The 11,820-nt window shown below is 47.6% G+C and overlaps 1 protein-coding gene across 3 annotated transcripts in view; it reads right to left on the bottom strand.

Annotated features, from left to right (window-relative positions):
* Nucleotides 1-11,820, bottom strand: part of ankfn1a (ankyrin repeat and fibronectin type III domain containing 1a) — a 69,839-nt gene that overhangs the window by 48,806 nt on the left and 9,213 nt on the right. For all 3 annotated transcript variants that reach the window (XM_030400960.1, XM_030400959.1, XM_030400961.1), the window contains one exon: nt 3,756-3,793. In XM_030400960.1, the coding sequence (XP_030256820.1) occupies nt 3,756-3,793 (38 nt within the window). The remainder of the gene's footprint in view (nt 1-3,755; nt 3,794-11,820) is intronic.

Here is an 11,820-nt window from a genome sequence, read left to right on the forward strand (position 1 = left end):
TGTGTGTGTGTGTGTGTGTAAAGGTTGTTTCAGGTTTCCATGCCGTCCTCACACAGTGTCCATCCTGCTCGTACTGAAAACATCTCGTACAGGAGGAGGACGCCCCCTCGTCTCACATCCAACCACACCAAGCTACCTGTGTGTGCGTGTGTGTGTGTGTGTGTGTGTCAGTTTTAGTTATTTTAGCTTTGATAGCACAACACACATTTAACATGTACTCAGAGTATCAGAGTAAAAAGTCTCCCTCTGAAGGACATTTGTGGTCAAAGCTAACTGAAGCTCACGTCATATTAATAGAATTCAAAGACTATTAAAGTTAAAGGTAGAATCAGTAGGATTTGTCCCAGCTGCTCCTGAACGCACCACAAAGACAGTTGATTGTTGAGTCTCATTCCCAGGACGTCAAATAGACACATGTTGGGTTGGTAAAGCGTCCCGAGCAGCAACAAAGAGAGAAAATCAGAAACTCTCTGCAGATACGAGACACTAACACGCCTTTTCTCCACATTCCAGTCTCCCTCTCTGTCTGTTTACGCCTTCTTACGGCTTTTACGTCTTTGTCTCGTCTCGCTGCGTCTGATTGGTCCACATCAGTCTGCTGATGCTGGGAAATAACAAGAATCCAGAATTCACCTCAGATGCATCAAACTAAAGTAACGAGGCTGTTCTGAAGCTGTGAGGAGGAGAAAGTGCACATGTGAGAGGAGGAGTCACAGGTTGTCAGGACTAAGAAATGATCAGCTTGTGTTTCATTTATCTTTAACACGTCTCGACCGTTTCTGAATCTGGTTGTGAAGTTTTCTCTCTGCAACTTTACAGATGTAAAAGAACAAACTGCTTCCTCTTAAAACCTTCCTCATGAAGCTGCTGAGAAGAACAACCTCCTCTGAGGACACCTGGAGAAGATGGAGGCCATCATGGACTCCAGCAGGTGCACAAGTGAGAGGAGCGTTCACATGAGGAAGCACAAATCGAGCTGAAGACGGAGATGATAAATGTCCTCTCAGACATTCTGCTGAATATAAAATGATCTGATTCATTCGGTCAGCCGGAGGAAATAAAATAAATACGATGGCGTGGAGCGATGAGGACTGGAAGTAGAAACAACTTCTCTAAACTATCACAGCTTCTAGTCATTATTTCCTCAGCAGCAGCTGTAACTATCATCCTGACCTCTCGTGGGCGTGTGAATGATCACTGCGGTCGTCCAGGAGGAAGACAGGAAGCAGCGTGATGTCATCATGTCACAACACGTTCAACACGATGGTTCAACAACAATCAGGATCCTTCAGCGATCGAAGGCCTGAATCAAACATTAATCACAGACGTGGATCAGAAGCAACATTTTATAGATGTTTGTGTGTAACGTGAGTCGGTCCTCCTCAGATGTTTTTCCTCCATGATCCTGATGTGGATCAGGAGCATCGGTGATGCGGAGGAATGTCTTATCTCAGAACACACCACAGTTAAAATGGCGTCAGCTGCAGCAGACTCCACATTAAGCACGAGGCTGACGACATGTAAACGTCCTCCGAGGAGACGCCGAGCTGCAGCTTCCCCGCCGTTTATCAGCTCCGCAGAACCTGCCTCTCTTTCCTCCTTTCAATCGCCATGGCAACGCGGAGCCACAGGCCATTATTCTTAATGGTTACCTTGGGCCCCTCAGTGAGTGTGTGTGTCTGTCATATCACAGTTGATGCAAAGTGGTACCCTCGTCCCCACATTCACACAACGCCACATCAATACAACCCACAAAGTAAAGTCTAATAAACTGATGAGGCTGTGTGTGTGTGTGTGTGTGTGTGCGTGTGTGTGTGTGTGTGTGCGCGTGTTTGTGCGTGTGTGTGTGTGCGTGTGTGTGCGCGCGCGTGTGTGTGCGTGTGTGTGTGTGTGTGTGTGCGTGTGTGTGTGTACTCTCAGTGGGATACATGTCGTCCTGCACAGATCGATCAGTGGAGCTGCAGACATGTCAAAGATGAGGATGTTGCAGAATGTTCTGGCTCTTGAGACTGTCGGCTGTGAATCCGTCTTATCAACACACACACACTAAAACACACACTGAGCAGCGTCTCATCAACACACACACACACTGAGCAGCGTCTCATCAACACACACTCCATTAGCTCCACGTCTACGTGTGTGTGAAGGAGGCTGAGCTGAAACACAAACCGCCTCCCTGAACGAGAAGCAACAACTGTTCAAATGCGACGCTTTCTATTGGCTGAAATGTGGGACTGCTCCTTTAAACAGCCCTCTGCTGCACAGTCAACCAACAGAGACCATCAGAGACCATCAGAGACCTGAGACCATCAGAGACCTGAGACCATCACAGACCTGAGACCATCACAGACCTGAGACCATCACAGACCTGAGACCATCACAGACCTGAGACCATCAGAGACCATCTGAGACCATCACAGACCTGAGACCATCAGAGACCTGAGACCATCAGAGACCTGAGACCATCACAGACCTGAGACCATCAGAGACCTGAGACCATCACAGACCTGAGACCATCACAGACCTGAGACCATCACAGACCTGAGACCATCACAGACCTGAGACCATCAGAGACCTGAGACCATCACAGACCTGAGACCATCACAGACCTGAGACCATCACAGACCTGAGACCATCACAGACCTGAGACCATCAGAGACCATCTGAGACCATCACAGACCTGAGACCATCAGAGACCTGAGACCATCAGAGACCTGAGACCATCACAGACCTGAGACCATCAGAGACCTGAGACCATCAGAGACCTGAGACCATCACAGACCTGAGACCATCACAGACCTGAGACCATCAGAGACCTGAGACCATCACAGACCTGAGACCATCAGAGACCTGAGACCATCAGAGACCTGAGACCATCACAGACCTGAGACCATCACAGACCTGAGACCATCAGAGACCATCAGAGACCATCAGAGACCTGAGACCATCACAGACTTGAGACCATCAGAGACCATCAGAGACCATCAGAGACCATCAGAGACCTGAGACCATCACAGACTTGAGACCATCAGAGACCTGAGAGACAAACAGAGCGCGCTCAGATCGGCATCTTACACAACTGAGGTCGTCAGGCATATGCACACACACACAGACACACACAGACACACAGACACACAGACACACACACACACACACACACACACAGTTGTGTACGTGTTTCTTGGGCCTCACAGACTGTACATCCTTGAGCAGAGTGTGTTCTGTCCCGTCCTTCAGCCTGATCAGAACTCTTCAGTGTGACTCAGTGATTCTACAACAAACTGCTGCAGAGCTCCTTCATGACAACGGCCTCACTGGAAATGTGACCAACCGGAATCAACTGGACTCAGTACTCAGTAATGCAGTCTGGACCTGCCTGAGTGAGCCAACTTAGAATTCAAAGGCTGAAGGTTTCAAAATATATCTTCTGTCTGATTTGATTGAGAGAAAATGGAAAACAATAACCACAATAACCAAATGGAAAACAATAACCACAGTGACCATAATGTGGTTTTTCAGATCAGGCACTCAGAGCGGTCCAGCAGCGGTCCGGCAGAGGCCGGGCCTCCGGGTTTATCAAATCACGGTTGATCACTCACAGCTCCGGGAAATACTTCAGCCACAACGAGCCGAAAACACAGAATGAGTCTGAATGCAGGAAGGAAGCTGAGGAAAAGATAAAGACTGAAGAGACAGTCGGTGATTCAGTGTTGGAGATCCTGCTCGTGATGAACACACGCACAGACACAACTTACTTTTTCCTGCTGTCGTATCGGCCCGTCGGTCCCAGACTCTGAGGAGACAGAACACAGAACCATCAGTTAATATGCAGGAAAGGCTGATCAGCATCCCTCCACCTCTCTCTAGAGAAGCTAACACCGATGTTAGCCCGTTGGGGAAGCTAACACCGATGTTAGCCCGTTGGAGAAGCTAACACAGATGTTAGCCCGTTGGAGAAGCTAACACCGATGTTAGCCCGTAGGAGAAGCTAACACCGATGTTAGCCCGTAGGAGAAGCTAACACCGATGTTAGCCCGTAGGGGAAGCTAACACCGATGTTAGCCCGTTGGAGAAGCTAACACCGATGTTAGCCCGTAGGGGAAGCTAACAGCGATGTTAGCCCGTTGGAGAAGCTAACACCGATGCTAGCCCGTTGGAGAAGCTAACACCGATGTTAGCCCGTAGGAGAAGCTAACACCGATGTTAGCCCGTTGGAGAAGCTAACTCAGCTGTTAGCCCGTACGAGAAGCTAACACCGATGTTAGCCCGTTGGAGAAGCTAACACCGATGTTAGCCCGTTAGAGAAGCTAACACCGATGTTAGCCCGTTGGAGAAGCTAACTCAGCTGTTGGCCCGTTGGAGAAGCTAACTCAGCTGCTGGCTTGTTAGCTTTACATTTCTATATATAAATGTTCTCTTCTCTTAATGTCTTGTTAATTAACGATTGATAAATTAACAATCGATGCCTGTGACTCTCTGAAGCTAAAATTGAAAGCTGGATGCTCGCTGTCCAATATTGTGAGCTCATCAGCGACAGTTGTCATGGATACAGGCGATGTCTGCTAGCTTTAAAGGCAAACCCACGAACGACTGGACTGCAGCTGTCAGTTATATAAACAACAAAGATTTGATCCTTGTCTGTCTTTAATATTGTAAATATCAAAACATAACAAAACATCAATGAATGTAGCTGTAATAAAAGCAGAGCCTGAGGTGATGAGTGACTGATTCGAGGTCAGCTGTTTCTGTTCTGTTGATTTAGAGTCGTGCAGTCGAAAGCTCATGAACTGGTTTCATTCTCTGCTCTCCCTGCAGACTGAAGCTAACAGTGTGTTTGCTGAGCGATGACGGACGCAGCGAGGAGACGAAGGCGCAGGTTGATTCGATGGATGAATGGCAGAGTTTGGACACATGGGGGGAAAATATTCTGTCGCCCTTGACAACCAATGACAACGCTGTGAGGGAGAATTGCTATCTGAGCGTCACTTAGCTCTATGTGTTCTCCTCCCCTCTCTTCACCTTGAGGGCGCTGGAAGGCCTGAAGATGGACCCGCCTGCCGGGACCCTCCATGTCTGAGTCCATCAGCACACTGTGAGGATGAAACTCCATTTGTCTCCTCAGCTGGTGAGAACATCGTCCTCACATGAGCTCTCTGCAGGCTGCTGCCATGACATCAGCTCCTTCTTCCTCCATCTTATGATATGTATTAGAACAGTTTGTGTGCTGGGTCCAAGTCCTGGAAATTAGACAGCTGAGCCTTCCTGAGTCCTGCTGATCCTGCCTCACTCCTCTGCTCGCTCCTGTCTTTCCTTCACTCTGGTCTCTTTTGTCGTTTTCCGGATCAGCAGCGGGAAGTTTTGGCGGCTTCTCTCTCCGGTGAAGATGGATGCTTTCCTCCCTGCTGGTCCCAAAATGAGATTATCGCTCAACCCCACGGGCAGAAATCTGTCGACTGTTCACTGCTGCCAGCGAGCAACTTTACCCACTCAGATACAGCAGCAGCAGTTAGCAGCAGTTAGCAGCAGCAGGCCCACAAAGTCAGACAAAGGAATCTGAAAAACGACTCCTGAAGATAAACTGACAAAGAACCTCCTGAACATGTTGTGACTGGTGAAACGGGTTCTGTACCACAGATTCTTGTAGTTCTGTGTGTTCAGAGACGAGCTGATTGAGAGTGTTGAGAATCAACAACCAGTCGACTGTCGGCTGCAGCAGATTTAAAGGAAACAGACTGAAGGATGTGCGGTCGAGCTTGAGAGACGCTACGAGTCAGAAAACAAACTGCTGGACAGAAAACGTTCACTGACGGAAACACCTGAATATACGTGAATATGGACGAAGGACTCAGAGCTGCTGCCAGCATCAACACGTGTCCTGCCTCTGCTGTGGGACATCAACAACAGAGTTCATATCGTCTCTCACTGTCCAAGTAAAGAGAAATTCTGATGAATTCTTCTGCGTCTGCAAATGAAGCATCATCAAGCTAAAATGCACCGATTTGTGTCAGAAATATGAACGATGATCGTTGCATCACGTGACTCCGAGTTTAGCTTCCTTTCTTTATGTCGGTCTCTGTCAGTCGCCTCCTTCCTGTTGTTCCATCTGTTACTGCTGAAGCCTCAGAGTCAAACACGTCACCTTCACTCTTCATTCATCTTTCTAAAGAAACTCTGAATCCTCAGGACGTTTCAATATTCTGACAGGATGTTCAGCTCCAAGGACGCGTCGTCCTCGTTGTTGTTTGTCCGCTGACACACAGAGACACACACAGAGACGTCCAAACACTGATGCTGGTTATGTTCCCTCACGCAGCAGGAGAACAAGTTCATGTTAACGATGGCGTTTATTCATTTATTATACTTTGTATCTCAGTTTGTTTATGAAACATGTTTCTTAAATACAGTTTGATTGTTTGGCTGTGAAGAGTTTCAGATTAACATCCTCTCGTCTCCGCTGACCTGGCGGCCATCAGCCCTTCATCTCACGCCTCCTTCACTCCGCTGGTATTTCTGTGAATGTCAACACATCCTGCGTGTTCAGACGGCTTCAATTAATACTGACAGGTGATTGGCTGCGAAGGACAACACAGCGATGAAGAGGCTAACCTTTCCTGTCCAGCTGTGTGTGTGTTTGTGTGTGTGTGAGTGTGTGTGAGTGTGAGTGTGTGAGTGTGTGTGTGTGTGTGTGTGAGTGTGAGTGTGTGTGGGTGTGTGTGTGTGTGAGTGTGTGTGGGTGTGTGGGTGTGTGCTTCTTCTTTCAGAGCAGCAGGAAAAATTTACATTTACTGTAAAACATCATGAGACTGGATCTGATCTGAACACACACACACACACACACACACACACACACACACACACACACACACACACACACTACCTGGCAACCTTCACCACTGTACCACTAATTTGAACTAATACAACCTCTCTCTCTCTCTGCAGGCCGATCGGGTCTGACCGCAGACAGCTGACTCCCCCCCTCACTTCACCTTGCTAATTTGAACAAGGCTTTATTTTGATATTTGTCGGAGGCTGAACTGTAGCCGGCTTGTTGGCCTCTCTCCGGGTTAATTAGTGCAGCAATGCCAGCATTCATGGCCGGCCGAGGAGGCTGCAGACGGGGGAGGCTGAGCCGTCCCTCCTGGCAGCCGCCGCCGGCTCTGGCACCTCCGAGCGCTGGCTGGCAGGCTCGCCCACTGGGTGAGTGACAGGCTGACTGGCGTGGGCCTGGACTCGGCCCGGACTGACGTCTGCTGTACTTCTTACAGAGTCGCTCACTGATTCATCACCATGCTGCTGATGGACCGCACAGAAGAGACAGACATCTTGTTTTTTATTCCACTCGTTCTCTGTCTTCTCAAAAACTGGCGCCTACACTTCCCATGGTGCAGCTCTTCCTCAGAAACACTGTGATATTTCATAATATCGACTACAGTTTAAACAATGATGTGATGTAGACTGTGTCTGTGACAGAAGTCGCAGTAGTAACACAGCTCGGTGTTCTCTCACACCTGCCTGTGACGTCTCATCAGGGTTTTGTTTTTCCTTTCAGTTTTGTTTTCTGTTTTTTTTGGCGTCTAACTCTCCTCTCGGCTCAGATCCCTTCCTGCCTTTGTGTGTTTCCCGCCGTGGTGACTGCCCGCCTGATCTCCTGTGACAGAACTATCTTAGGTAAGACGGTCGTTTTAGAAAGTGTCTGGAGTTGTGTCTTCGGGTCGACGTCTCTCAGATCTTGTGACAAACTGCATCTGTACGGTGCAGCTGTGCGGCGCTGCCTTCACGCTGCTAAAGTCCTGATGTTTTAGGATCAGTGATGTACGTCGATTAAACGTTCATGTGGAAAGTCATTCACTGGTCTCACTGGACCTGATGAAGAGGCGGTGGGGGAGGCGGTGGAGGTGGTGGAGGCACCACGCCATGTTGTTTTAAGGGATTAGGCTTAATAAGATGGCAGGCTGAATTTATGGAGCTAATATTTCACGGCGGGTGATTCATGGAGGATTTGGTGCGACGGAGCAGCTTAATGGATGTTCAGAAAGACTTGCTTGACTTGTGCCCTGATCCGATTGGACCCGCGGGACCACGGCTGCTTAATACACCACTGTGAGAGTGTTTGTGTACAAAGACGGGCCTGAGAAACATGTACGAGCAAACAGGACACATACACAAACCCCTCCTGTGCTGGACTCCATGTATGGAACGTATTCCTCCTCCATACGTCCCGGTGTCAGGCGCTGCTTCACCTCACATCACCTCATCCTTCCAGCAGCAACTGTCACTATGACTCGATGTCGTGAACGATGTTGGTTGATTCAAACTCCAGTGTTTCCCCCAGTATTTTCTGAGACTGTGGCGCTGGAGGGGGTTTGGGTCATCATACTGGAATATTTATACTTATGTCATAGGCTACTTAGGGAATTTCATTTTTTTTCTCTGGTTATAATACTCTCACACAGCCACCATGAAGTCCCCTGCATGGGCTTGGAATGAAGATTCATCTAATATTGTAAAGAGATACTATTTTTATTATTCGTTTCAAGAGAGGAGTTATCCAAGTCAGAGTCCTGCACGGGTGAAAAATAATGTACTGTGTCGGACACAGATGTGATCGGGTCGGACGCCTGGAGAGACGGGTCGGGTTTTACGATTGCCATTTTCAAGGCGTCACTTATCATCAGTCATTATTAGCGACACAAATGATCAGCATGTATATTTCATATGAGCTCATTAATGCGTGCTTGCGCCCTCCCAGAACTCCCATTCCCTCTACGCTGTCTTACTTTCACTTTTAAAAGTTGCGTCCATCCAATGTTCCTTCGGGCGTCGGTATCAATTTATAGCGGGTCGGCTCGGGTACGGAATGTAATTTGTGCTACTGTCGGAAAACGGGTCGGATGCGGTTATAAGTATGGCGGGTTCGGGCGGGTTTGCTAAATAAGACCCGTGCAGGACTCTGCTCTAAGTGACCATTTTAATCCTCTAGCTAATTATCAAGCTAAATATCCAACATGCTAGTTAACGTCAAAGACTGCGGTGGAAGACGACGGTAAAATATTTACTTTCTCTAACATTGGATTTATTTATGCCTGAATTTTTAAAGTGTGGCGGCTTTTATTTTGCCGTGGCGGTGCGCCACAGTCAATTAAATGTAGAGGAAACCCTGAAACTCAGATTCAAATTCAGATTCAGACGTCCTCATGTCAAAAACAACCGAAGCAGTCGATAACCAGCGAAGACTTCATGATATTATAGGGTTAAATCAGGAGGAGAGGATGACTTTATATCATCAGGAGGAGAGGATGACTGGATCGTCAGCTTTGGGTGAACTGTTCCTTTAAACTGCAGCCGTGAAGGAGAACACAGGCTGTGCTCTGAGGAGTTCTGTCTGTGTGAGGCTCCAGAAAAATAAACATAAAAGCTCAAATCTAATAAGAGAACAGAAAATAAACTCATGCAGTTCGATCTGAATGTGTTTTTCAGTCTGTGGCGGCTTCAAGTGTCTGAATTCAATAGAAATGGACCTGAAGAGGGACAACATCTATTGGAAAGATAAAGAACGACCTCGCCTCCTCAGTGCTGGGGAGATTGCTTCTGCCAGCACACACACACACACACACACACACACACACACACACACACACAGTCTGTCTCTATGATCAGTCATAGGCTCACAGCATCTGTCTGCATCAGCACCGGCAGATAGCGGCTCAATTTACTGCCTGGATCTCCTCAGGCAGTCAAACACAGTTTCTGACGGCTGCTGGCTCACAGCCGCTCTGATTAAATTGTCACAGCTCGTCTCAAACTTTCCACTTTTAAAAGCTTCAAACTCGGCTCAGAGAGAAAAAGACCGACGAGTCAGAGGAGAGGACGAGCTCGCCCCCTGCTGGTGATGACGACAACAACAGCTGATTAAAACAGTGTGATGTTACTGCTCTGGTCTAACATCACACACTCTTTTAATCAAAAATAACAATCTTTCATGTCATGAGTATTTTCTACATTAATGGTATAAATAAGTGAAGAGAAACCTGTTTTCTAGAGGAACACACACCATATTTAAATCAACTAACTGATTCTAACGAGCAGTGAGCTGCTGTGTGACATCACCACACTCCCTTAACAAATTATCTGATTAGAAGAGTTATTGCACGAGGAGGAGAAAAATAACAAACCTTGTGAAACAGCTGCAGTGAATCCTAAATCACGAGTGCCTTCTTGGACATTGTACAGCTAAGACTGTTAAACCTGCGAGAAAACAGCCGAGACGACTCTGCCAGCATCAGGAGTCTCTCTGAATTGGACACATGATGACGGAGGTTCGCTTGGGAGTGACACGTCTCTGTTGAGAGCTGCACATGCTCAGTAGCGATCAGGTAGCTGACATGGAAGACTTAATATCTTTAACTTCAGTCTCTCTTTCTAACTCAGAGCTGACTAAGTGATGGTCGAGCTGCCTGAACAGGGAAGAAGAACCGGAGCTGGAAAAGCAACAGGAAACATTCAGAGGTGCTTCAACTCTTAGATTCATTATTTACAAATTGCTCATCAACTATTCTGAAAGTGGATTCATCTGTTTGTTTTTCAGAAAGAGAACTAAACTCAGCTGTCGGCTCGTTAGATGTGAAGGTGTTCTGCTGTCTTTGCTCTGCAACAGTAAACTGAACATCTTTGAGTTGAGGACAAAACAAGAATGAAATCAATCATCAGTCTCAGCTCAGAACACGCTGACACGTCTTTCAACAAAACACCAAAAACATCTTTCACAGAACAATCTGCTCAGCAGGCTGGTCGCTGTTTTTATGAAGTCTCGTTTTGATTAATTGTCTAAGTTATGCCGTCGCCCATCGAGTCTTTCAGAACTTTAACGAAAAAATAGCTCAGAGGGAGAAAAGAGCTGCTGAAGAAGCAGATGACTGGACAGAAAGACATCCTGTTGATGCAGGTGGAGGTGGAGGTGGAGGTGAGGAGTAGAAGGGTGGAGGGTTATCAGGAGCTGGAACACGGCACTGTAATGACACCGTCCTGAATAATGCATGGTTGCATGGAGCTGCACCCACTGTGCTGCTGCTGCTGCTGCTGCTGCTGCTGCTGACCACCTGCTGCGTCGCCTCCACCCTGCAACATGTCAGAACGCCAGCTGAACAGCCGGGGCTGCTGGGAGGATTTTCCACCAGCGACAGGACGAGGATGTTTAATGCACCGGCATGCTTCTGTCGCTGGGCTGACGCCGGGCTGCCTGTGTTGCCTGGAAATCTATTGTTTACTGAGACGACCAGCAGAGTGTCACCTGCACTGGAACATCAGGAGCAACAGCTGCTCGTCTGCTCAGCATCACACACCTCCAACATTCAACTAAGTTAATGAACAATTCTGATGACTGACTAGAAAATGTCTCTGACAGCATTAATACTGTAATTAGTAAACAAACGATCTGGTTCCAGCTTCAGTAAATCCTCATGAACTGCAGTTTAGGAGTTTCTCTTGGACTCCACCATCGACTAAAGGTGAGAATTTAGATTCAAAACATTCAACAGTCTCCGTGCTGTGTTGCAGAGATACCTACTAAAGCTAGCATGCTAACTAGCTAGCCATGGCCCGTACCAGTCCAAAACTCCCGTGCTGGCGAGGTGAACACTAAAGGAGCATTCAGAACAAACAGAACGTGAATTCAATCAGCGTTGACGTTCACACTGACGTCATGTCACGCAGCTGATGTCAGGAGGTTCACAGCAACAGCAACAAACACACTACAGATGACCCACACTCACTGAACCAACGTGAATGTCACTTCTCAGATGACGGCTGAGACGTGACAGCAGA

Source organism: Sparus aurata, chromosome 20 (assembly GCF_900880675.1).
Source record: "Sparus aurata chromosome 20, fSpaAur1.1, whole genome shotgun sequence".
Taxonomy (NCBI): Eukaryota; Metazoa; Chordata; class Actinopteri; order Spariformes; family Sparidae; genus Sparus; species Sparus aurata.